The sequence below is a fragment of the Crocuta crocuta genome, unplaced genomic scaffold, assembly GCF_008692635.1.
Source record: "Crocuta crocuta isolate KB4526 unplaced genomic scaffold, BGI_CrCroc_1.0 scaffold73, whole genome shotgun sequence".
NCBI lineage: Eukaryota > Metazoa > Chordata > Mammalia > Carnivora > Hyaenidae > Crocuta > Crocuta crocuta.
In genome coordinates this window covers 7,213,996-7,240,545 of record NW_027529443.1, presented here as the reverse complement: position 1 = coordinate 7,240,545, position 26,550 = coordinate 7,213,996, and the positions used below count along the sequence as shown (strand labels likewise).

At 37.3% G+C, this 26,550-nt stretch overlaps 1 protein-coding gene across 1 annotated transcript in view; it reads right to left on the bottom strand.

Annotated features, from left to right (window-relative positions):
• The window catches only part of DNAH3 (dynein axonemal heavy chain 3), a 165,782-nt gene that overhangs the window by 52,835 nt on the left and 86,397 nt on the right, over positions 1 to 26,550 (bottom strand). The window contains exons 37-40 of the mRNA XM_077760528.1: positions 24,533 to 24,633; positions 21,915 to 22,020; positions 19,355 to 19,484; positions 16,399 to 16,644 (exon numbers count right to left, since the gene is read on the bottom strand). Of these exons, the coding sequence (XP_077616654.1) occupies positions 16,399 to 16,644; positions 19,355 to 19,484; positions 21,915 to 22,020; positions 24,533 to 24,633 (583 nt within the window). The remainder of the gene's footprint in view (positions 1 to 16,398; positions 16,645 to 19,354; positions 19,485 to 21,914; positions 22,021 to 24,532; positions 24,634 to 26,550) is intronic.

Here is a 26,550-nt window from a genome sequence, read left to right as displayed (position 1 = left end):
TTCCCTGTATAATAAGTTGCTGTGTGGAAACCTGAGGTCCATCAGATACTTCCTTCCTTGCTGACTTTTTCTCCTTATCTACATGTATGATGTAATTTCTTTTATCTATAAATCCAATAACTCAATCATGCTGTATCTTTTGGTAAATTATTCTTTATCAGTTCTTCTTGAAACATGGCATACTCATAATCTATAGAAACAGTTGTTGATTTTAGGAACAATCTCTCATTTGTATCTTTATTTAAATTTTTATTTTTTATTTTAGAGAGAGAGTAAGTGGGGGAGAGGGGCAGGGGGACACAGAGAGAAAGCCCAGGCAGCATCCATGCTCAGCACAGAGTCTGATGTGGGGCTTGATCCCACAGCCCTGGGATCATGACCTGAGCTGAAGTCAAGAATCACTCAACTGACTGAGCCACCCAGGAACCCTCCCTCTCATATATACCTTTGTATATTTGTCTATACTATTTACTGGCTTACACACTTAAGGAATCACCATGGTTTGGCCTCCATATCAATCATATTGATAACTGATTAAATGTGTTTGGTTTTTTTCTTCTATAGTAAGTGTAGTTGTCTCAAATCTTCCCTCTATGCCATTTATGAGATGTCTAGATTTATACATTTTATTTCTTACTGTTCCTAATGTATTTATTAGATCAATTATGGTACTGTCTCATTGTCAGTTTGTTTCTTTGGTTTTTCAATCCCTCTTTTCCTCTAATTCTACAGTTTTATCACCTCATCTACAAACTTTTAAAAGATAGCTTTACTAAAAATGTATATGTGATGTACTAATATTCAACGTTGTGCAGCTATACTAAAACCAATTTTAAGACATTTCATTACATGGAAAAGAAACCCCATATCTCTTAGTTGTTACCCCTCTTCTCCCCCTTCTACTCTCAGCACTAGGCAACCACTAATCTACTGTGTCTATAGATTTGTGTATTCTAGATATTTCATGTAAATGAAATCATACAATATGTATTCTTTTGTAGTTGTCTTCTTTTACTTGTCATGATTTATATACTTTTTAAGTTTATTTAAAGAGAGAGAATGCATGCACGAGTTGGGGAAGGGCAGAGAGAGAAAGGGGTAGAGAGAGAATCCCAAGCAGACTTGGTGATGTCAGTGCAAAGCTGGATGCAGGGATCAAGAGTTGGATGCTTAACCAACTGAGCCACCCAGGCATCCTGGAGCATAATATTTTTAAGGTTCAACCATGTTGTAGCATGTATTATTACTTCACTTTTTAAAATTGTTGAATAATACTCCATTATATGGGTATTTTTATTTATTCATTTATCTGTTGATAGACATTTGGTTTGTTTCTATTTCTTGGCCATTAGGCATAATGCTGCTATGAACATTTGTGTATAAGTTTTTGGGTGGACATATGTTTTTGTTTCTCCTGGGCAGAGACCTAGAAATAGAATTGCTGGGTCATATGGCAACTCTATGTTTAAATTTTGGGGAACCATCAAATACTGTTTTCCAACTCTACTGTACCATTTCACATTTCCATTATGCATGTGAGGATTCCAGTTTTCCCACATTCTCACCAACACTTGTTGTTTTCTGTCTTTTTATTATTCTCATCCTAGTTGTGAAGTGGTATCTTATTGTGTTTCTGATTTGCATTTCCTGATGGCTAACGATGTTGTCATGTGTTTATTGACTCTTTGTGTATTTTCTTTGGAGAAATGTCTATTGAGTTACTTTGCCATTTTTTAGTAGGGTTGTCTTTTTATTATTATGTTGTAATACCTCTTTATATATTCCAGATAGACATTCCTTATCATATATATGATTGTGAAAAAGTTTCACCCATTCTGTGGGTTGTCTTTTCACTTTCTTGACACTGTGCTTTGAAGCACAAAAGTTTTAAACTTTGATTAAAAGTTCAGTTTACCTATTTTGTTGTTGTTGTTATTGTTGCCTATACTTTTGGTGTCCTAAGAAATCATTGTCTAGTCCAAGGTCATGAAGATTTGCACCTACTGTTTCTTTTAACAATTTTCAAGTTTTAATTATTAAATTTAGTACTTTCATTCATGTTAATTTTGACTATGGTGCAAAGTAGAGGTCCAAATTCATTATTTTACATGTAAATATTCAGCTGTCCCAGCACCATTTGTTGAAAAGATTATTCTCTCTCCATTTAATTATCTTGCCAAAAAGCAAGTTACCATAAATGTGAGGGGCTTATTTCTCAACTTTCAATTCTACTCCACTGAGCTATATATCTATCTTTTTGCCAATACCACACTGTCTATGAACTTTTTAAGAAATCATGTTATAACTAAGCTCTTTCAACAGAAATATTTTATGTTTCTTGGGTAATTTTTTATTTTAGATTCATTCATTCTGTCTCTCTGCTTCTCTTTCTTTCATGTTTGCAATTTCCATACCATTCTTGCTCTGATACAATCAGGTAAGTTCTTGACATCTTTCCTAATATTATCTGAGGCCAGTTTATTACCTCCACTTTCCTGACCACAATTCAAGGATTAGTGAGTGGCTTTCTTTTCTGTAGCATGAGGTTACATGGACTGGGTAAAGAAAATTCTCAACTGCCCTTGCTAGGAAACCTGGGCTCTACATTCTCTTNATGTGGGGCTTGAACCCATGAACTGTGAGATCATGACCTAAGCGAAAGTCGGACGCTTAACCGACTAAGCCACCCAGGCGTCCCTAATTTGGCCAACATTCTTGAACTATGGTCCCACTCCCATCCCAGCTAGCAACATGCGCCACACTCCTGTAGTCATCATCTCACAACCCTGATGCAGCATAGACTGTGGAAGGTGCAAACCCTGGTAGTTTCTCCCACTTGTACTAAGATTCTACAGAAGCATGCAGGCGCTTCATGCCCAAGGGTTTCTTGTAGACATTCTTTGCATCTGCAGGCCACTGTAATCCACTTGTCTCCACAGTGGTGATTACCATTGAGAACTCTCAGAATTTTGTCAACTCACCACCTTTCCTTCCAACATCACTCTTAGGAGGACAGTGAGGTGGTGGGTTCTAGGTTGGAAGATGCAGCATGCCAGATCTTAGTTTTTCTTTTTCTGCCCATCACTTGTTAATGCTTATAGGCAGAATCAGGATGGAACATTTTCTGTAGTTATTGGTGGGATATTTTTAGGCTTAATTTTGTTGTTGTTTTTGTTCATTTCACTAGGTAATAAAGGAGGGAGCTCTGTTATTCTATATCACTCTGCAGCTTTACCTAGAAGTTAATCTAGCACAACACTTTTAGAAAGCAATCTGGCATTATGCTTACAGAGCTACAAAAATGTTCTGTAATCTAAGCCAGAAATCCTACTTCTGGGAGTTTATCATAAGGAAATAATTCAGAATGAAAATAATCTCTATACATGTCTATGCAGAACCATCTGTGATAGCAAAAATTTGGAAATAGTTTACATGTCTCACATTAGGAGACCAGTCAAAATTATGTCTTATGAGATGAATGGAATATTTTGCAAAAACTAAGTATTAGCATATCAAATTGCTTTTAAAAAACAATGACAGATGAAAATAGAATAAAAAATAGAATATATGTCATTATGCTAAACAGGTACAGAGATGAAATCAGGTAGACAAGACAGAGAAAAGATTTTCTGACATACTTGGAACAGGGTGGTATGAACAAAGAGATACTTTTTGGTCATTTTTAAAAAATAGAATTGTTTTACAATAAAAAAGGAGACACTAAAAGCATGATTCAGAAAAGCATTTCTCTACTTTCCTTGGATGTTATGATTCGACAGAGCTAGTTTGTGGCTTGACACAGGAAGACTAAGGCCAAAGAGAAAAGGTTCAAGTGAATAAAAGTAGATTTGCTAAGCTCTGTGACCTTAGCCAAGGTTACCATTTGTACACTTGTAAAATGGGCCTGATTTTACATTAAGCTCAGAAAGTCACTGTAGAGGGTACATGAGATATATCTGTCAAACATGTAGCATACCTCTGAGCACACAGGCACTGAGAAGATTTAGCTCCAGGTCTCTGGTTCTTATTTGAGTAATGGCTCTTGTTCATTCTGCCTGTGATTTTAACTCAAACTCTGTTCCAAGTACAAGGGCAGAAAGGAAAGAAGAGTAGAAATCCAGGAAGGTAGACTTTGTCTCTATTACCTCTGACATCCCCTCCCCACCATTTTACTCTGCCTTCTTCTCCAGCACTTGGGAGAATAAGGTAAACTTAAAAAAATTTTTATGTTTATTTATTTTTGGGAGAGACAGAGACAGAGTGTGAGCAGGGGAGGGGCAGAGACAGAGGGAGACATAGAATCTGAAGCAGGCTGCAGGCTGTGAGCTGTCAGCACAGAGCCCGACACAGGGCTCGAATCCACAAACTGTGAGATCATGACCTGAGCCAAAGTTGGATGTTCAACCAACTGAGCCACTCAGGTGTCCCGGTAAGGTAAACTTTTCAACAAAGGAGTTAGGTTTTAAAGGGTGCACACTGATGAATGAAAAAAGAAGATGTGAGATACACACACACACACACACAATGGAATACTACTCAGTGATCAAAAAGAATGAAATTTTGACATTTGCAATAAGTGGATGGAACTCAAGTGTGTTATGCTAAGTGAAATAAGTCAGTTAGAGAAAGACAAATATTCACTCATATGTGAAAGACAAATTCACTCATACGTGGAATTTAAGAAACACAACAGATAAACATAGGCTAAGGGAAGGAGAAAATAGATAAAAACAGAGAGGGAGGCAAACCCTGAAACTTTTTTTTCCTAAGACACTCTAAAATACAGAGGACAAACTGAGGGTTGCTGGAGTTAAGGTGGGTGGGGGGGATGGACTAAATGGGTGATGGGTATTAAGGAGGGCATTTGTTGGGATCAGCAAATGGGGTTATATGTAAGTGATGAATCACTAGGTTCAACTCCTGAAACCAATACTACACTGTATATTAACTAACTTGAATTTAAATCAATCAGTCAATCAATAAATCAATAAAGGGCATACAGTGAATAGGTGAATAAAGGGAAATTTAGCACTTTCTGGACAAATAAATCTCTCAGTTGACAAACAAGGATACATGTCAGATGATGTGAATCCAAACCTGAGAGATCCCCCAAAGGCCTGTTTGCTTTCCTCAACGTATGATCTCCACTGTAGTCCCTCCATCATTTATCACAGAAGTCTACTTATCCCACAGCTCCTAAACATGAAAGACCCAGAACACAATGTCCTATAAGGTCAGGGAAGGCCTCCTTGGGGCTCTTACCATGAGAGTTTTAACCTTGGCTCCTTGTGGAAAGACTAGAAAGGCATTTAAGCTTTTTAAGGTGGTAATAAGAAAGTATACTCAAAGCTAGACACAAGAGATCACATACTCCATGATTTCAGGCATATGAAAACCAGGAAAAGGCGAATATATAGAGAGCAGTCAGTGGTTGCCTGGGACTGAAGACAGAAACAGAGGTTAATTGGAAACAGGCCTGAAGCATTTTATCAGGGTGACGAAAATGTTCTGAAATTGGATTGTGGTGACAGTTGCACAACTATGCAAATTTACTAAAAACCACTGATTTGTACACTTACATGGGATAATTTTATGGTATGTAAATTATACCTCCATGAGGTTGTTATATATAAAAAAGCATACTTAGTACTTAAAACATGTCTTTTGATTAAAATGGGTTCTGGCTAGGCACTTTGAAATTTCACACTAAAATACTTATTAAGCCAAAAGAGAAAGAAGTGGAATGATGTCACTGAAAATAAGAACTTAAAAAAAAATCTGAGCGGCATCTCCAGCTGGAATAAGAAATCCTACCTCAAGAGATTCCATGAGGAAAGGCTGTAGAGGGTTGCCTGGGTGGCTCAGTGGGTTAAGCGTCCAACTTTGGCTCAGGTCATGATCTCACAGTTTGTGGGTTCGAGCCCTACGATGGGTTCTGTGCTGACACCTAGCTCAGAGCTTGGAGCCTGTTTCAGATTCTGTGTCTCCCTCTGTCTCTGACCCTCCCCTGCTCACACGGTCTCTCTCTTTCAGAAATAAATTAAAACAACAAACAAATAAAACAATGTTGTTAAAAAAAAAAAAAAAAAAGGAAAGGCAGTAGAGGCCACCAGGATGCATAGAGTCAGGTTACATCCCACACAGAAAACTGGGTAGCTGTTCTTTTGCTCCACCAGGTATTAATCCAGGAGGACTGTTTCATTTTCTCCTTATCTTTGTCTCACAAGACCATCTTTCTTTTTTCTCTTAATTTTTTAGTGTTTATTTATTTTTGAGACAAAGAGAGCAAGAGAGCAAGAGTGTGAGTGGGGGAGCTTGAACAACAGACTGCGAGACTATGATCTGAGCCGAAATTGGATGCTTAACTGACTGAGGCACCCAGGTGCCCCATATAGCTGATAAGTGCAGTAGGTTCCCAGACCATATGAATAAGGAGGAGTCAGTCAGAGCACCTTAAATTCAGTGAGATATGGTCTTCCAGAGTAAAGAGCCACAAATGCCCCTCTGTTGAGGAACTTCCCTCTTCTAGAATGTTGACAGATGAGACAAGTAGAAAAGGCTGCTTCCAAAAGATGGTATTAGTTGGTCATATGTGGCCATTGGATCCTGGCCATCCTAATGCTTCTTACTCTAGAGCAGAGCTGATAGTATTTGGGTTTATTTTACAAGTGTTATATGAATGTTATTTACCCTGATCATGTACAAAGGTGTGAGAATTTGGAAAACTAGCAGAAAGAGAGATGTGGGATTACCATGAAGAAAAAGGAAAGCTTAACTTCCCATGGACAAGTTTGCATTGATCACTTGCAAGGCATCATTTTAGTGTTATGAGTGGTCTTTACAGAATCATATTGGGTTTTAAGTGAAGTAGTTGCTGCAAAAGAAGATATATGAAGAAGCTGTACATGTGAAAAAAGTTTTTTTAAATACTGCATCAGCTGAGTAGGACATGGAGGGAGGAGACAAGGCTATCATGTAGATAGGAGATGTTATAGGGCAAAGTTACCTAGAAACTGAGTGGGAGTTGTATATATATCACTAGCCTGCTAGCTGCAAAAGGAAAGGAAAGATGTTGACACAAAGTGTACCAAGAGTGGGGTCAAGGGAACTTCATGCACCATCTTTGCTGTCACAAAGCATGAACAGACTGATTTGGAAGAATGGGGGAAACAGAAAACATATGGAATCTGTGAAAATATACTGTAATATAAAGAAATATAATATGGAGATTATACTTTAAGAGTATATCCTTGAACAAATACCATATGTTTGCACGTATAGGAGGATTAGGAGGAACTTAACTGAGGAACAAGGGGGAGAAGAAGGGCAGAAATGGTGGGGGAAAGGGAGAGAGGCAAACCATGAGAGACTCTCGAATGCTGACAAAAACTGAGGACTGATGGATGTGGGGGGGAGGAGGGATGGGCATAGAGGAGGACACTTGTGGGGATGAGCTCTGAGTGTTATGTGGAAACTAATTTGACAATAAACTATTTGTAAAAAAAAATAAATAAATAAAATAAAATTCTAAAAAAAACAAAAACAAAAACAAAACAAAACAAAAACAAAAACAAAACAAAACGAGTATATCCTTGATCCTTGTTTAATCCAAGACTCAAAACCCAATTTCAGGAAACTGGAATCCTAAATAGAACACAAAAAGATGATGATGATGATGATGATGATGGTGATGATGATGATGATGATGATAATTACTATTATTTTAATGAAACAGGAAAGAAAGCCATAAGGAAAAAACAGGTTAAGATAAAAAGGCCACATGAGATAAAAAAAGAAGATGGATGAGCTAATAGAGAATGATGATGATGATGATAAGACGGCAGTAAAAATCGCTGATATTTAACATCTTCTATATATCATGCTTTTATTCTAAATGTGTTTAAATGTATTAACTCATTTAATTCTTATAAGAACACCATGACTGCATACTATTATTATGTGCAGGAGAGAAGGGGAAGAGAGAGAAGGAGAGTGAGTATCCCAAACAGGCTCTGTAATGTCAGCACAGAGCCTCATGTAAGGCTTGAACTCATGTAAGGCTTGAACTCACAAACCCACAAGCCATGAGATCATGACTTTATCTGAAACCAAGAGTCATATGATTAAGTGACAGCCACACAGTTGCCCCACCCCCTTTTTATAACTGAGGAAAATTAGAGGGGCTAAGGAACTTCCTCACTATTAAGTATTGGAGGCAGGATTTGAGCCCTGACAATGTGACTTGTTTTTAATCATTACATTAAGAAAGGATCACAACAAGAAACAGAAGAAACAGCAGGACTAAAATCATGCAAGGCACTAAAAGCATAACTGAAGTTGTGGGTGACATTAAAGTAAAAAAAAAAAATCTACCTTAAAAAGGCAAAAACTCAAAAATAAGGAAAAAGCTGATAGATATGGAAGCCAGACAACAAAAAATTCCTTCATTGATGGAAAGGACTCATCACATTCCAGGTAAAACAGACAATAGGAAACCTACATCTAGACATAGTATGTTAAAAAATAAAACAAAACTTTACAGTAGAACATTAAAAAAGATCCCAAACAAACCAATCAGAACATAGGAGAAACAAAGAGCTGTTATATATATATACACACACATACATATATATTAATGTGTATACATATATATTTTATAAATACATACATAAATATATATAATTCAATCTCAGTTAAAAAGAGAAGAAATTAAAATTAGACATTATTTTCATGCTACAAATCTGAAAAGAATACCAAAATACATAAGGCAAAATTGTTAGAACTACAAAAGTTAATAGAAAAATCCAATTATTATAGTTGGAGACTTCAATACCATTTATCAGTAATGGACTGATTTTTTGAAAAAAGCTCTAAAATCAATAATCTAAGCTTCCACCTTAGGAAACTAGAAAATGAAGAGTGAATGAAATCCAGAATAAGCAGAAGAAAATAAATAATAAAAATTAGAGCAGAAATCAATGAAATTAAAAATGGAGAAAAATCCATGATTTTAGAGCTTTTTTTCTTTTCTAATATATGCATTCAATGCTATAAATTACTTTGTAAGCACTTCTTTCACTGTATCCCACATATTTTGAAAAGCTATGTTTTCATTTTCTTTCTTTTTTTTTTTTTTTTGAGAGAGAGAGAGAGGGCGTTCAAGTGAATGAGGGGCAGAGAGAGAGAATCCCAGGAGAGTCAGAGAGAGAGAGAAGTGGGGCTCAAGAAGATGTGGTTTATCTATACCATGGAATACTACATGGCAATGAGAAACAATGAAATCTGGCCATGTGTAGCAAAATGGATGGACCTTGAGGGTGTTATGCTGAGCGAAATAAGTCAGGCAGAGAAGGACAAATATCATATGTTTGCACGTATAGGAGGATTAGGAGGAACTTGACGGAGGAACAAGGGGGAGAAGAAGGGCGGAAATGGTGGGGGAAAGGGAGAGAGGCAAACCATGAGAGACTCTTGAATGCTGACAAAAACTGAGGACTGATGGATGTGGGGGGGAGGAGGGATGGGCATGGAGGAGGACACTTGTGGGGATGAGCACTGAGTGTTATGTGGAAACTAATTTGACAATAAACTATTTGTAAAAAAAAAAAATGGAGAAAAATCAATAGAGAAAATAAACAAAACCAAAAGTTGCTTCTTGGAAAAGATTATAAAATTGATAAACCTCTAGCCAGGCCAACCAAGAAAAAAAGAGAGAAGACACAAATTACTAATATCAGAAATGAAAGAGGAACCATCATTACTGATACTAGGGACTTCAGGAAGACAATAAAGGAATATTATAAACAACTCTATTGCCACAAATTTGATACCTTAAATGAAATAAAACAATTCCTCAAAGACATGATCTAACAAAACTCACATAAGAAGAAACAGATAAATTGAAGAGAATTATATCTATTAAAGAAAGTGAATCAACAATTAATAACCTTCCAGAAGAGAAAGTACCAGGCCCAGATGATGAATTGTACTAAACATTTAAGAAAAAACATTATATCAATACTCTACAATCTTCTCCAGAAAATAAAAGCATATTTATTCTATGAGGTCAGCATAACCCTGGTCCCCAAACCAAAGATACTACAATAAAGGAACACTACAGATAATATATCTCCTCAAAACAGATGCAAAAAATCCTTAACAAAATATTAACAAATCAATCAACAATATATGAAAAGAATTACACACCACATTTGAGTGGGATTTATTCCTTCCAGGTTCAACATTCAAAAGTCAACTAATGTAATCCACTAAGAAACAGGCTAATGAAGAAAAAAGAATCAAAAGAAAAATGAGAAAACAAAAACACTGTAGTAGAAATGAAGAATGCATTTGATAGGCTTATTAATAGGCTGGATGCAGCCTAGAAAAGAATCGATGAGTTGGAATATATGACAATATAAATTTACCAAACTGAAGTAAATGGAGGAAAAAATTTTTAAAAAGAATAGATTATTGGATAATTGTGGCCAATTACAAATGGTTTAAGATATTAATACTGGGAATACCAGAAAAAGAAGAGACAAGAAAGCATAAGTATTCAATGGCCAAGAACTTTTGGAAGTTAATGATAGTATCAACTTATAGCACCAGGTAGCTCAGAAAATATGAAGGAAGAAAAACACCCAGTATTCAACACCTGGGAGTAATATAACCAAACAGCAGAAAACCAAAGACAAAGAGAAAATCCGGAAAAACATCAGTTTGTTGGGGAAGATCTTTCCTATAGAGGAACAAAGATAAGAATTATAGTAGACTTTCCATCAGAAAGTATGCCAGAAAGAACAGAGTAGAAGGAAATATTTAAAGTGTTGGTGGAAAAAAACTCACCATGATAAAATTCTGTATCCACTGAGATTATATTTTCAAACTAGAGAAATAAAAGCTTTCTCAGCAAACAAAAAACTGAGGACAATCATAATCAGCAGGTCAGCCCCACAGGAAATAGAATTTTTTCAGAGAGAAGGAAAATGATATTGATCAGAACTTTGGCTCTACATCTAAAAAAAAAAGAAAATCTTTTGTAGAAATAATAAATGAAGATGATTTAAAAAAATCAATTAATGTAATCTATTACAGAAAGAGGCTACAGAGGAAAATTCACATGATCTCAATAAATTCAGAAAGGCCCTGACAAATTCAAAGCATCTGACAAAATTTAACACCAATTCGTGACAAAAACTCAGTAAACTAGGTATAGAGGGCAACTTCCTCAACTTGATAGAGAACATCAACAAAACACTTACAGCTAACCTCATACTGAAAGCAAGGAACTAGATACATTCCCCCTAAGATAAGGATGTTCCCTCTAATCACTCCTATATAACATCATACAAGAAGTCATAGCTTATGGAATAGACCAAAAAAACAAAACAAAAAAAAGGAAATAAAAGGAAGAAATAAAACTGTCTTTGTTTGCTGATGGCATGATCATTCAGGAAATCCCAACAGAATTAACCAACCAAAAACTACTGCAGCTTTTAAGTGACTATAACAAGGTTGTAGGATACAAGGTTAATACACAAAAGTCCAGGGTTTTCCTAGATATCAGAAATGAAAAATAGGAATTTGAAATTAAAAATTCATTTACATTACATTACATTACATGCTATTTACATTAGCAGCAAAAATATGAGATAGTTGGTATAAATCTAATAAAAATGTATAAGAGCTAATATGAGGAAAACTACAAAACGCTGATGAAGGAAATCAAGCAAGATCTAAATAAACGGAGATAGAATCCATGTTCATGGATAGGAAAACTCAAAATTGTTCAGATGCCAGTACTTTTCAACACAATCCCAACAAAACTCCCAACAAGTTATTCTGTAGATATTGACAAGATGATTCTAAAGTTTATATGGAAATGTGAAATATCTAGAACAGCCAACACAATAATGAAGGGGGGGAAAAAGTCAGAGGACTTCTATCGCCCAACTTCATATTATGAAGACTTATTATGAAGCTATAGTAATTAAGACAGTACAGTATTGGTAAAAGAATGGACAGATCAGTGGAACAGACTAGAGAACCCAAAAATATGCTCACACACAAATACAGTCAAGTGATTTTTGACAAAGGAGCAAAGACAATTCAATGGAGAATAGTCTTTTCAAAAACTGGCCCTGTAACAAGTAGACATCTATAGACAAATAGAACCTAGACACAGAGTTTACACCTTTCACAAAAATTAATTTGAAATGGATGATAGATTTAAATGTAATACACAAAACTATAACACTTCTAGAAGATAACATAAGAAAAAAATCTAGATGACTTTGGGTTTAAGTGGTGACTTTTTAGGTGCAACAGAAAAAGCTTGACCCATGAAAGAAAAAATTGGCAAGGTGGACTTCACTAAACTTCAAAACTTACCCTCTCTGGAAGACACTGTTAAGAGAATGAAAAGACAAGCCACAGTCTGCCAAACAAATATCTGATAAAGGATTTATATCTAAAATATACGAAAAACACTTAAAACTCAACATTAAGAAACAATCTAATTTAAAATTGAGTCAAACATCTGAACAGCAACTCCCCAAAGAAGATACATAGATGGTATATAAGAATATGAAAAGATGGGGCGCCTGGGTGGCTTAGTCGGTTAAGCGTCCGACTTTCGCTTGGGTCATGATCTCACGGTTCGTGGGTTCGAGCCCCGCGTTGGGCTCTGTGCTGACTGCCAGCTCAGAGCCTGGAGCCTGTTTCAGTCTGTGACTCCCTCTCTCTCTGGCCCTCCCCTGCTCACGCTGTCTCTCTCTCTCCTAGAAATAAATAAAAAACATAAAAAAAAAAAAAAAAAGAATATGAAAAGATGCTCAAGGGGTGCCTGGCTGGCTCAGTGAGTAGAGCTTCTGACTGATCTTGGGGTTGTAAGTTCGAGCCCCACATTGGGTGTAGAGATTACTTAAACATAAAAAAATCTAAAAACAAAAATCTTAAAAAAATAAAGATGCTCAACATCATATGTCCTTAGGGAGTTGCAAGTTAAAACAAGATACCACTACATGCCTATTAGAATTGCTAAAATCCAATACTGACAGTATCAAATACTGAGGCAGATGTAAAGAAACAGGAACTCTCATTCATTGCTGATAGAAATAAAAAATTGTACAGCCACTTTGGAAGATATATTTGACAGTTTCTTATAAAGCTAAACACAGGCTTACAGTATGATCCGGTAATCACACTCCTAGGTATTCACTAAACAAACTGAAAATTTAAGTCCATACAAAAAACTTTACCTGAATGTTTATACGTGCTTCATTTTAAATTTCCCCAAATTGGAATAAACCAAATGCCCTTTAATAGGTGAATGGATAAATATCCATACAATGGAGTGTTATTCTTTGATAAGAAGAAATAAGCTATCAAAGCACACGAAGATGTAAAATGTCTTAAATGCATATTACTAAGTGAAAGAAGCCAATCTGAAAAGGCTACACACTATATGATTCGAACTGTATCACACCTTGGAAACGGCGAAACTGTACAGACAGAAAAACAATCAATGGTTGCCTGGAGTTAAGAGGGAGGGAAGGATGAATAGGTGGGATTAGGGGATTTTCAGGGTAATGTTAAACTATTCTGTATGATACTGTAATGGTGAATAGATGACATTGTTTGTCAAAACTCTTAGAAGTGTACAACATGAAGAGTGAAACTCAATGTAAACTATGGACTTTAGTTAATAATAATGATCAATATTGATTCATTAGTTGTCACAAGTATACCACACTAATTCAAGATGTTAATAACAGAGGAAACTGGGAAAGAGAGGTAGTTTGGGAAAGGGGCATGGGAAACGCTGCACTTTATGTTCATTTTTTCTATAAACCTAAAACTGCTCTAAAATTAAAGTCTATTGAAGTATTTTTTTTACAGGGGTGCCTCAGTGGCTCAGTCAGTTGAGCATCTGACTCTTGGTTTCAGTTCAAGTCATGATCTCACTGTTGGGTTCAAGTCTCACATTGGGCTCTGCTCTGACAGCATGGAGCCTGCTTAGGATTCTCTCTCTCTCCCTCTCTTTTTACCCCTCCCCTGCTCCCTCTCCCTCAAAATAAATAAATAAACCTAAAAAGATATTGTTTTACAAAGAGAAGAAAGCTAAAATGAAATAGTATTTTCACATTTCAAATTGCCCAAGATCTAAAAAAAAAAAAAGGGGGGGGTAATATTCAGGACTGAGGAGGCAAAAGGGAAATTTAGCAATCAAAGCTTTAAAATTTTACTGATCCTTGGTTCAGCTAATCATGGATTAAGAAGGTGACCACTTGAACACTGTTCATCACAATGTTGTTAATGATAGCAAAAACTAGAAAATAACTAGGAAATAAGTGCAAAATGATCCCATATTTGAAAAAACAAATCTATAGGCATAGGGAAATGTCTAAATGGATGATTACCAAAATGTTAATAGTGGTTGTCTTTTTAAAAATATTTATCTTTTTTTATTATATGATCTATTCATATTTTTTCTTAAAAACTCAAGAATTCACTTCATACCTGTCAGGATAGCTATTCTAAAAAACAAGACAAAACAATACATGAGAATGTGAAGAAAGTAGAATTCTTGTGCATTTCTGGTGGGGATGTATAATGGTATAACCACTATGAAAAACATTGTGGCAATTTCTCACAAACTTAAACACAGAATTACTATATGATCTATAAATTTCACTTATAAGGGGTTTCTTGGTGGCTAAGTCAGTTAAGCGTCAGGCTCCTGGTTTCGACTCAGGTAATGATCTCATGGTTCTTGAGCCTGAGCTCCACGTCAGTCTCTGAGCTGACAGTGTGGAGCCTGCTTGGGATTCTCTCTCTTTCTCTCTCTCTACCCCTCCGCAACTCGTGCACATGCTATCTCTCTCTCTCTCAAAATAAAAAAACTTAAAAAACATAAATTCCACTTTTGAGCATATAGCCAGAAGAAACAAAAGAGACTCAAATAAATATTTGTACACTCATGTTTATATCTACATTATTCACAGTAGTCAAAATGTGAGAATAACTCAAGTGTCTATCAACAGATGAACAGAGGAACAAAATGCGATACATATACACGATGAGTATTATTCAGCCTTAAAAAGGAAAGAAATTCTGACACATGCCACAAGATGGATAAATTTTGAAATTATTACTAAGTGAAATAAACTTGCCAAAAAAGGACAAATACCATGTGATTCTACTTATACGAGGTACCTAGAGTAGTCAGATTTAGAAAGACTGAAAGTAGGATGATGGTTGCTGCGGGTAGGGGCACAAAGGGGAGGGGGAAACGGAGAGGTAGTGTTTACAGAATATGGAGTTCAGTTTGGGAAGATGAAAAAAGTTCTGGGGGCGCCTGGGTGGCTCAGTTGGTTAAGCGTCCAACTTCGGCTCAGGTCATGACCTCACTGTTTGTGGGTTTGGGTTCGAGCCCCGCGTCAGGCTCTGTGCTGACATCTNCTGACTCTCTCTCAGAAATAAATAAAAAACATTTAAAAAAAAGTTCTGGAGATGAATGTGGTAATGGTTGCACAACAATGTTTAATACCACTGAACTATATACTTAAAAATGGTTAAAATGGTAAATTTTTATGTTATGCATATTTTACCAAAATAAAAAAGAATCTTCTTAACCAAAGAAGAAGTAAAAGAGGAAGGAGGAGGAAAGAAGGAAGGGAGGAAGCAAGGGAGGGAGGGAAGGAGAGGGGGGGGAGGGAGGGAGGAAGAGGGAGAGAAGGGAGAGAGGGAGGGCGAGAGAGAAAGGGAGAAAGATTGATTTTAATTTCTGCTATTCTCTATTTTCTAAATTTTATATATCATTTATGGTGGTAAGAAAAAGAATAGTAAAAGTCACTTAAAAGAAAAAAAATCTTGATCTTTTGGCAAATGATGTCACACATAGAATATTTACAGATCATTAAAGTGATCATTTTGAAGATAATGTATATGGTAAAATGGAAACATTTCAATATGAAATTTGATTATGACAAAATTACAACAAATATTAACACCATAATCACAATGAATGTAAACACCCAGAACAGGACTAGAAGGGAATAAAAAAAACACAAATGTGCCGTATTTCTCATTCTGTCTCCTGGAGCCTGTTTGAGTGATGGAATTATGGGTAACTTTTTGGAAAAAAAAAAAAGGTATATCAACTTTTCTAAATGAAAACAACACTTAAAACATCCCAGAAGACCCTGACTTCAGGGCCATCCATCTCTTACACACGTGGGCCAACCCTGAAGATCTTGAATCCCATCAGGCAAGCTACAAAATCTCTCCAGGCCATTGTAAAGCCTTAACTTGGGCCACACATTTTGACTGGATTTTGGAACCATATGATCCAGATTATTTATAGCAAGACAAAACAAACAGGTACTAAGTTACCTCTTTCTGGAAAGATGTTGTTTTTGGTGAGTTTGACAGTTTTGGGCCTTGGATTATTATCATCCATGCCCATGATCAGGTTGCGGAAAAACAGATCAAATTTCTTTCTGCTGTCTGCATTGATGGTGCCAGCCACGGTCCACACCAAGGCAAAGAGGAATAGACCTTGAAGCCAGAGAAAGATCTGTTGGCTTGTCAGGCCTTCAAATAATTCACTGTTCTCCTGGTCTACTCTCCTGATTTCATCTAAAAGCAAGAAAAAGGAACCTTAGGAAAAGCTGCAAATATCTGCTTATATATAGATCTAAACAATGTGAACTGGGTGTTCTTGTATGTGAGGGCTCTGCGGAGGGGAATGGTAGTGGCTGCATGGCCATCACCTGCCAGATCCTTTGTCTACATATTTTTGCTAGTTTTTAATAATTTTTCTAATTTTGAAAGGACATGGGCACCAACTTGAAGGAGCTCTCAATGGGTGAAGACATTTGAGGAACAAAATAACTATACCATTAGATTATAACCCATAGGATAAAATAAATATCTGTGAGTTCATACTTCAATCAGCAAATAACTGAATTAGCAAATAAATAGGGAAGAATAGCTCTTCCTTACAGAATAATTCTAATTGGTAAATATAGAAGGAATACACAAAGAAATAGAAAATTAATATTAGGCAAATATCACTGTAATAACCATGGTAGGCAAGACCCACTAATGGACATTAAATCAGTGGGTAAAAATTTGAGGGGAAAATAGGATATGTGCATAGTTTCAAATTGTCTCCCCCCTGCAAACACTTATTAATTATAAAAGAAAACATAGTAACATTTCTCTTACAGTGGAGAAATGTGGCTTTGACCAAAGCTAACTTTGAACAGAGGCTTCACCAGTCATCACATATAGCAACAACATGTACCGCTCGATGATATACTTTGAAAGATACATAATCACTTTTGTGGTATTCTTACTGGAAATGCATAACCCCAATCTAACTATGAGAAAACATGAGGTAAATTTAAAGTGAGAGACCTTCTATAAAATAATTGGCAACCAAGTTATAAAAGGCAAGGAAAGGGGTGCCCAGCTGGGTCAGTCAGTAGACAATGTGACTCTTAATTTCAGGTCATCAGTTTGAGCCCCATGCTGGGTTTACTTAAAAAAAAAAAAAAAAAAAAGGGCAAGGAAAGACTGAGGAGCTGTCAAAGAAAGGAGGAGATGAATGAGATACAACAGTTAAAAAAAAAAAAGTAACTTCCTGAATTGCATCCTAGAACAGATAAAGGACATTTGTGGACAAACTGATGAACTGATGACCTTCAAATGAAGTCTGTAGTGTAGTTAATAGTCTAGTATCAATGTTAATTTTCTTATTCTGATCAGTGTGCCTTGGTTATATAAGATGTTAACTTTTTTTTTTTTTTTAAATGTTTTATTTATTTCTAGGAGAGAGAGAGAGACAGCATGAGCAGGGGAGGGTCAGAGAGAGAGGGAGTCACAGACTCTGAAACAGGCTCCAGGCTCTGGACTGGCAGTCAGCACAGAGCCTGGCGCGGGGCTCGAACCCACGAACCGCGAGATCATGGCCTAAGCAAAAGTCGGACGCTTAACCGACTAAGCCACCCAGGCGCCCCTATAAGATGTTAACTTTAAAGGAAGCTAGGTGAAGGGATATATGACTCAATATAGTCTTTTAGCAATTTTTTTGCAAGTCTAAATTACTTTAAAATAAAAGGCTAAAAAATGTATTTAGTATTCCTTATCTCAAGGTCTTGCTGATTAATCATAGTTATCATACTCCTGTATTTTAGCACTGACAGAGGAAAAAGTTAGGGCTCTGAAATCAGGTATGTCTGTGTTCAAACATAGTCCCCAGTTTTTAGTAGCTATGTGTCTTTCAACACTCATGATAGGACTCATGGCTATAGATTTGGGAAGGCAAGAGACTAGGTCACTTGGTGCTGGGGACAATGAGTCCATTTCTCATGTGATGCCTTCTTTCCTGGAGGAGATATAACATAAGGACAGGAAACAGGGCTTGGGAAAATACGCAAAATTTGCAACTAATGATGTAAATATATGGCATTGTATGCAGTTAATGTGCTTTTGAGAAAATTGCCTGTAATTTTAATTTCAGAAGAATCATATAATATTTAGCCAAAGTCTCCACTCAATGGTTCACCATGTTACATTTTTTTATCTGTTCCTCTAATGCCTCTGAAAGCAAGGAGGTGAGAAAATGTACAGGTAACAGAAGTTCTAGGAAGATCCATCTTGAGTTTGAATTCTGTGAGGTCTTGAAAAAGAAATGGCATCCAATAAAAGTTCTCCAAATGGACACATCTTTTGTCATCTCCCACAGAATTCAATGAAATTTGATTTATGTGAGATGGTTACAGGGAACTTCTCCAGGATCTTTAAACAAATGGTTCTATGATTTATGTACTTCTCATGTCCTGGAGAAGTTCCCTAGTTTTGTAATCTAGAGAAATGTGATTATTTCTCTTAACAGTGTAACCATGTATTTTGTGAATTCAGATTTTTGTAAGTTTTCTTAACATAGGAAAATCTGTAGTCTTATTTTTTACAGAATCTTTTTTTTCTAAGATACATTCACATGTATCATCTAAATTCATTTCCTTCCAGGATATCCTAGTTAGTAAAGAGGTACAGAGATTATTATCCCCATTGTGTGGATAAGAAAACTAACATGAGAAAGGATGGAGTGATTTGCATAAAAACATCCAGGAAATCAATCCAAGATTAAGGTTAATACTCCAAAACATGGATTCTTTGCACTAAACTCTACTATCTACACTCCAAAGTCTTGCTTGTTCTAGACTAAAATGCCAGTCTCGTTGTGACTCATGGACAGGGCAGGAATACAAGAGACGGAGAGGAAGAAACATCCCGCACATACCCCACTGTCATCTGGCTTAAGAACTGTAGTAACACATACCAAGCAGAGAGGAGTACAGTCTCATCATTGAGAAGGCAAGGTGGATCGGAGAAGTTTGGACCACAAACTTACACTGAACGTGAATAAAATCCAGGCAGGGCTGGACAAGCCACATGAACATGTCATTGACCTGAAAGTAGAAATGAAATTTGAAAATATCAAAGAATGAGTTTAAGACTAAGGGCTTGGTACACCTCTGGAAGGCTGGAGATGCTGCTAAAGTTGGTAATTATTTTTGAATGTAGGTGTACTGGGGAAAGGACCATACGTATCAAGGGCCCTGACTCAAGCTTCCTACTCAATGGACCATGCAGCCCACAGACCACCCCTCCCCCTCCCATTTGACTCCCCAGAGCTGGATACTCAGAGGCTTGGAGCTACTGTGAGTCTGCTACAAGACACACAAAACAGTTTTAGGACACAGACTGGGCATCTGATTTGCTTGTATAAAATCATTAGGAACCCTAAAGAAGATTTTCAAATAACTTTAGGCTGGACTCCTGTGTAAAGTGGCCATAGGAAGCGCAGAGCTAAGTTTGGGGCTCATTTTCAGTAATTATCTCTATGTATGTATGTACGTATGTATGTAGGTACTTATTTACACATACATATGATTCTTGTCCCTGTTCTTCACCCCATTTACTCTTTCCAAAAAATTTATCCTTTATCTTTTATTTGGGATATTTTTTCATTTTTGTTAAAATATTTGCAGCTGTCACTGTAAATTACCTTAAGTCATTTTTTGGGAAGTAGACAGGTCATCACTAAATAAATACATGTATATATATATGTACATATATATATACACACACATATATACATATGTTGATACATATACATATATAAATATATAGATGCATTATATGTATATATGAATACATACACACGAACACATATGACTATGTATACATGTGTACATGGATATGTGGTATATTCATCCAGCCAACAAATATTTATTGAATATCTAGTAAACAGTGCTGTAGGTGCTGAGGATAAACAACTCACAACATAGACAATATCCCTGCCCTCGCAGTAATTACTGAAGGGTAGGGGAGACAAAAAATAAATAAGATAATCAAAAATAAATAAACAAGCAAGAAAATAAATAAACTACTTAAAAATTATAGAAAGTACTAGCAGGAAACAAATAAAGATGCTACAATGGGGAATAACGGGGAGAGTTTAGTAGGATGGTCAGGGAAGTCTTCTTAGAGGAGGAGGCCTTTATGTTCAGATGATGAAGGTAAATCATCCCTCACAAGATAAAATGGGATATTTCCAGGAAGAGGAAGAAAAGGTACAAAAACCTTGAGGTGATAAAACCTTGGGTCTTCTAGGAATAGAAACAAAATATAAGGGCTGCAGAGTAATGAGTTGGGGAAGAGGGTAGGTGATGATGTCAGAAAGGTGAAAGGGCCAAACTGCGGTCTCAGAGGCCCTGATAAGAAGTTAGACTTTTTGCTAAGGACACTGATGAGTTGCACTGAAGCCTTCCTGTGCAGCTGTGTAGATTGATCTCTTGATGTGCCTGTGGGCATGTATCTGTTTAAATGTATGTGATTATACACACGGTACATGCATATCAATGTGACAGGAATGGGGCCATCCTACGTAGCTCACCAGAGTGTTTCCAAAGTAAGAAGAGAGGCCAACTATACCTTTCTTGGATTCTTCAGTGGGAAACTTTCCTAGAACTTGCAGGGAAAGACAAAAGCCTACCAAAAGTTTGGGTTCTCCCTTCCTACTTCCCTAGGCTGAGTGTGTGCTCAGGTACCCACCTAACCTGAATGTTTAGGAAGGGAAGAAGGGGACAGATACTCTTAGTAGCTCTAATACAAGCTTTTCTTTTTTTTTTTTCTAATAGTTTATTGTCAAATTAGTTTCCACATAACACCCAGTGCTCATCCCAACAAGTGCCCTCCTCCATGTCCATCATCCCCCCTCCCCCCCAAACCCATCAGTCCTCAGTTTTTGTCATCATTCAAGAGTCTCTCATGGTTTGCTTCTCTCCCTTTCCCCCACCATTTCCCCCCTTCTTCTCCCCCTTGTTACTCCGTCAAGTTCCTCCTAATCCTCCTATACGTGCAAACATACGGTAATACAAGCTTTTCTAAACTGGCTCCAGCTTCCTAGATATGGGAGGTATGAAGTTGAGGTCACAGGATGCAGAGTGGCAGTACAGAGAGGAACACAGCTTTTCCTAATCTGGCCTATATCTAGGCAACGTCTAGAGATCTTTCTGCTAGTGGAGCAATGGGAAAAGAAGTGACATTCTAGCCACCTTACAGAATGTTTCTCAAGCATCAGAATTCTCCACTGGGGAGCTGGGGAGTGATGGAGAAGGTAAAAGAAAAGGAGAGATTGACCATATCCCATCCTCTCTACATGGAGAAGAAAGTTGGAAAAATGGCCAGGAAAGAAGATAACTAGAGGCAAGTAGGGAAACTGCTGCCCATTCTTGCATCCTGTAATTAGAAGGTAAAGATGAGTCTAGAAGGTTTTAGAAATGAATAGCAGGGAGACAGGAGGGAAGGGAAGTAAAGGAGCCTGATGGTCTCACCAATCCTTTGTGCTCCTCAGTCAGGCTAGCGGGTAGGGTGTCCATGTAGGAGTCCTTCAAGGGCTTCCAGCCTAGTTGATGGGGCTCCATGTAGATCATCCCACACCTGGCAGGCACAAAGAGAGAACCAGCCTAGTCCACATCTGGGCTCCCAAGAACACAGGGGTGGGGTAAATGCAGGCAGTCGCAGCAAATTAAGGGGCTGGAGCTTGGGGTGGGGCACAGACCCTCGCCTGCTCCAGGCCAAAAGGAAAGTGCCCAGATTTGTCGGCAAAGAATGGAGACCAGTGGGTAATAGCTTGGTCTTGAGAGTTAAAGAAACCTGTGTTCAAATCCCAGCCCTGATTCTACTATCTGAGTGACCTTGGGAAAGATTTCTTTACTATCTCTTAAATTCTTCATCCTTGTCCATAAATCAAGAAATAGAAAAAATATGTAGTTCATAAGGCTATTGTAGTAGTTAAATAAGAAAATGCCAACAAATAATTCAGTATCATTTCCAGGACATAGAAAACTCAATCAATGGAAACTATTATTATCATTAGCATGTACTGATATTTTATGTAGTACATGGGTTTTTTTCCCCATTATAATACAGTCACCATTTATTGAGCATCTATTTCATGTCAGGCACTATGCTAGGTCCCTTTATCTCTAAACATTTCTTAAGGGTCATGATTTAGACAGGAGGAGACTGGCTCAGAGAGGCTAAGTGACTTGGAAGAGGTCACACAGCTAGATACTGACATGGCCAGGGTGAGAGCCCAAGTTGGTCTAATTTGCCATTGCTCTTTCTATTCCCTGACACTGCCTTCTGGAATGTGGGCTGACTTTATTTTTTTTATGAACTTCAGGTGCACAGGATTGGATTCATTGTCATCCTCAGCACACTATTATTAGCCCATGCATGGCCTTTCTTCTTTCTTAGGTAATGGTTTTCAATAACGTCATGAGTGTCCATGAACCCACCACCCAGACAGAAGCTAGGATCTTGACAATAACTTTCATCTAACCCATTTGGTCTCCCTTATCCTATACCCATGGCTTTCCCCACCTGACATAACTCAGTATCTTGAATCTCATGGTCACCTGTATCTTGATTTCTTTCTTTCTTCTATAGTTTTATAGTATTTCTATACGTTCCTATAATGTAAACATATTTATTTCAGTTGTTTTTAGCAGTTTAAATGGAGACATTATGATATGTTTAATATTGTGGGCTTACTTTTATACATAATATTGCTAAGATTTTATACTTAATAAGATTTTTTTTAACAAATTCTTTTTTTTTTAATGTTTTATTTATTTCTAGGAGAGAGAGAGAGACAGTGTGAGCAGGGGAGGGTCAGAGAGAGAGGGAGTCACAGACTGAAACAGGCTCCAGGCTCTGAGCTGGCAGTCAGCACAGAGCCCGACGTGGGGCTTGAACCCACGAACTGCGAGATCATGACCTAAGCGAAAGTCGGATGCTTAACCAACTAAGCCACCCAGGTGCCCCTATACTTAATAAGATTTATCCATAGAGTTCCAGGTCAATATAATTTCTTTATTTTGACTGATATATAAATATTACAAAAACACTAAATCAAAGAGATATATGCACCCTTGTGTTTATTGCATCATTATTTACAATAGCTATATTATGGAAGCAATCCATAGATGAATGGATAAAAAAGATGGGTATGTATATACAATAGAATATTATTCATCCACAAAAAAGAATGAAATCTTGACATTTACAATGACATAGGTGGAGCTACAGAGTATTATGCTAAGTGAAATAAGTCAGTCAGAGAAAGAAAGATACCATATGATCTCCCTCATATGTGGAATTTAAGAAACAAACAAGCAAAAGGGAAAAAAAAAGAAAGAGCGACACAGGCAAACCAAGAAATAGACTCTTAGTTATAGCAAACAAAATGATGGTTGTTGAGATAGGTGATGCGGATTAAAGAGTACTCTTATCATGATGAAAATAAAATAGAATTGGGGCACCTGGGTGGCTCAGTCATTTAAGCATCCAACTTTGGCTCAGATCATGATCTCACCATTCATGAATTCAAGCCCTATGTTGGGCGCTGTGCTGACAGCCTGGAGACTGCTTTGGATTCTGTGTCTCCCTTTCTCTCTGCCTCTCCCCTGCTCATACTCTGCCTGTTTGTCTGTCTGTCTGTCTGTCTCTCTCTCAAAAATAAACTTTAAAAAAAATCTAGAAAATAATATGGAATAAAATAAAATGGTAGAAAAATGTGTGACTTTATTATACATTAATTCACTATTAATGGGCCTTTCGGTTTTTTCCAAATGTTTGTTATTGCTAACCATGCTCCACTCTGAAAATTCTTGTACATGACTTTTATTGTATGTGTGCAAAAGTTTCTCAGAAATAGAATTGCTGGTCATGAGGCAAATGAAGACTCAATCTTAGAGAAGATATTGTCAAACTCCTTTCCAAAGTGCTTAGACTCCTACCAGCACTGTGGATTGAGGACTGATTTTATGACAAATTGGAGGGACAACATACACAGGTGATGTGCAAGGGCTTAATCACAGTTGTGGGTTTTTAGGGTAGGTGAGGCCACACATTCCCTCAGGGTGCCAGTGCGAGGCTGACTGACCTGCTCACAGTGGCTGGTGAGGCCTGCTCCAGGTCTGCTGGCTCGAAGATCAGACTCATCTTGGGGCTCATCTGGATAATCTCTCCACTCATTAAACACAGCTGAAAGGGGAAGAGGAGTAGAGGGCAGGCAAAGGGGTTAAATGCCATCTGCAAGTGAATGGCCTCAGTGGAGACAAAGATAGTTTAAATTCACTCAGTAATTCTTGAGCACCAACTATGCATCAGGCACTGTTTTAGGTGCATAGAATAAAACAGACAAAAATCCCTGTGCTCTTGGGATTTACATTCTGATAGGAGGAAACAGATGATAAACAAAATACATAGCATATAAAATGGCAAAAGTGCTTTGGAGAATTAAGTAGACAAGGGGGCTGGAAAATGAGGGTGAGTTGTGATTTTAAATAGGGAGGTCAGAGAGTCACTGAATTGCAGAACCTCAGATGAAGGATAGAGAAGTTATAAGACTACATCGAGTTTCATGGTTCCTTCCTTGGTGTTTAACATAGAATTTAACCGCACACCTTCCTCCTATTTCATTTGCTCAAGTTTCCCATGAAAGACTCTTTTGGGAATTTCCTATGGACTAGTGCAGGGCCACAGGGACAAGAACATCTCCACAAACCCTTTCTGGAATGGAAGGAAAGACCATCTGAAGTCCTAATGTTTAGTAGGTATGTCCCTGTAGAAAGTAGTGCAAACACAGAGGGGAGCCTCAGTTGTATGTACAAAGTTAGTGGTACTGCTTCCCATTTGCCAACATGGGTTCAAATGAGATCTTAAGTCACAAGATTGCTTGAGGTTTTGCTCTCTCAGTGGCAGAGGAGACCCCATTACTACCTGCTGCTCAAAGTTGTGCTTTAAAATCTCCTTATGTTTTACTGAGCCCACATAAAATACACTTGGAAACAGGTCACTACATGCATCCCAAGGAATGGTCAATAGCCATCATGGATCTGACAACACCAGCAGTGTCATTTCTGAATATCAAGAAAAGTAAGAGACCCATATCTCTGACAGTAGTTTGATTTACACACAGAGACAGGAAGAGCCATCAGGAATTTCATGGTTTATAACTCTTTATACATCTTATCTCAAGACCAACAAATACATTTGTACAATTAGTTTATGTAACATAGTCTATATCATGTAATAAAACATTTCTATCTTTATATGTTATGTAATCAAAATTATGCACATGTTATAATTAGTGTTATGTGTGTAATTTGGATAATTAGGCCTTCCATTATTAAGCATGACTCACTCATAGTCTTGTGAAATTTAAATGCAGTAGGAAATTGTATTTTGATTCAATAATCATGTATATTCAGTATAGAAACTCTTTCTTAAAATGGTGATAAATTTTATTTCATTTTAACATACAGTAAGATAACACTTGTTATATGCCAGGCGCTATTAGAACCACTTTGCAAATTAACTTATCTAATCTTCCTAACGTTATGATGTAGACACTATTTTCCCCATTTTACAGATGATGAAACTGAGACCCAGAGAGACTAAATAGCTTGCCTGAGTTTATACAACTGGTAAGTGGCAGTGCAGGATTTGAACTCAGGCTTTCTGCCTCCAGAGTCGAAGCTCTTTGGCTACTATGCTAACTGTGGCCAAATGTATTTTTCAAAGACTGCTGCAGCAGTAGCTTCCCTCACATGTATGCTTTTGCAGTGTGACCTTGGTCTGTTCCACCAAGATGTGGAGTCTCTTTTTCCGCTCCCTTGAATCTGAGTAGGCCCTAGAATTCAGAGAAAGTGATACTATGCCAGTTTCAAGCACAGCTCTTAATTTCCTGGAAACTTTCACTTCCTGCCTTTTGGAAAATTAACCACCATGTAAGAAGTGTCACTACTCCAAGATCACTAAGTGAGACACCCAACCCATGTGGAGAGGCCTGGAGGATGAGGTGTCATCTGAAGGGAGAGAGAAAGAGAGAGAAAGAGAGAGAGAGAGAGAGAGAGAGAGAGAGAGAGAGAGAGAGAGAGAGAGAGAGAGAGGGAGAGA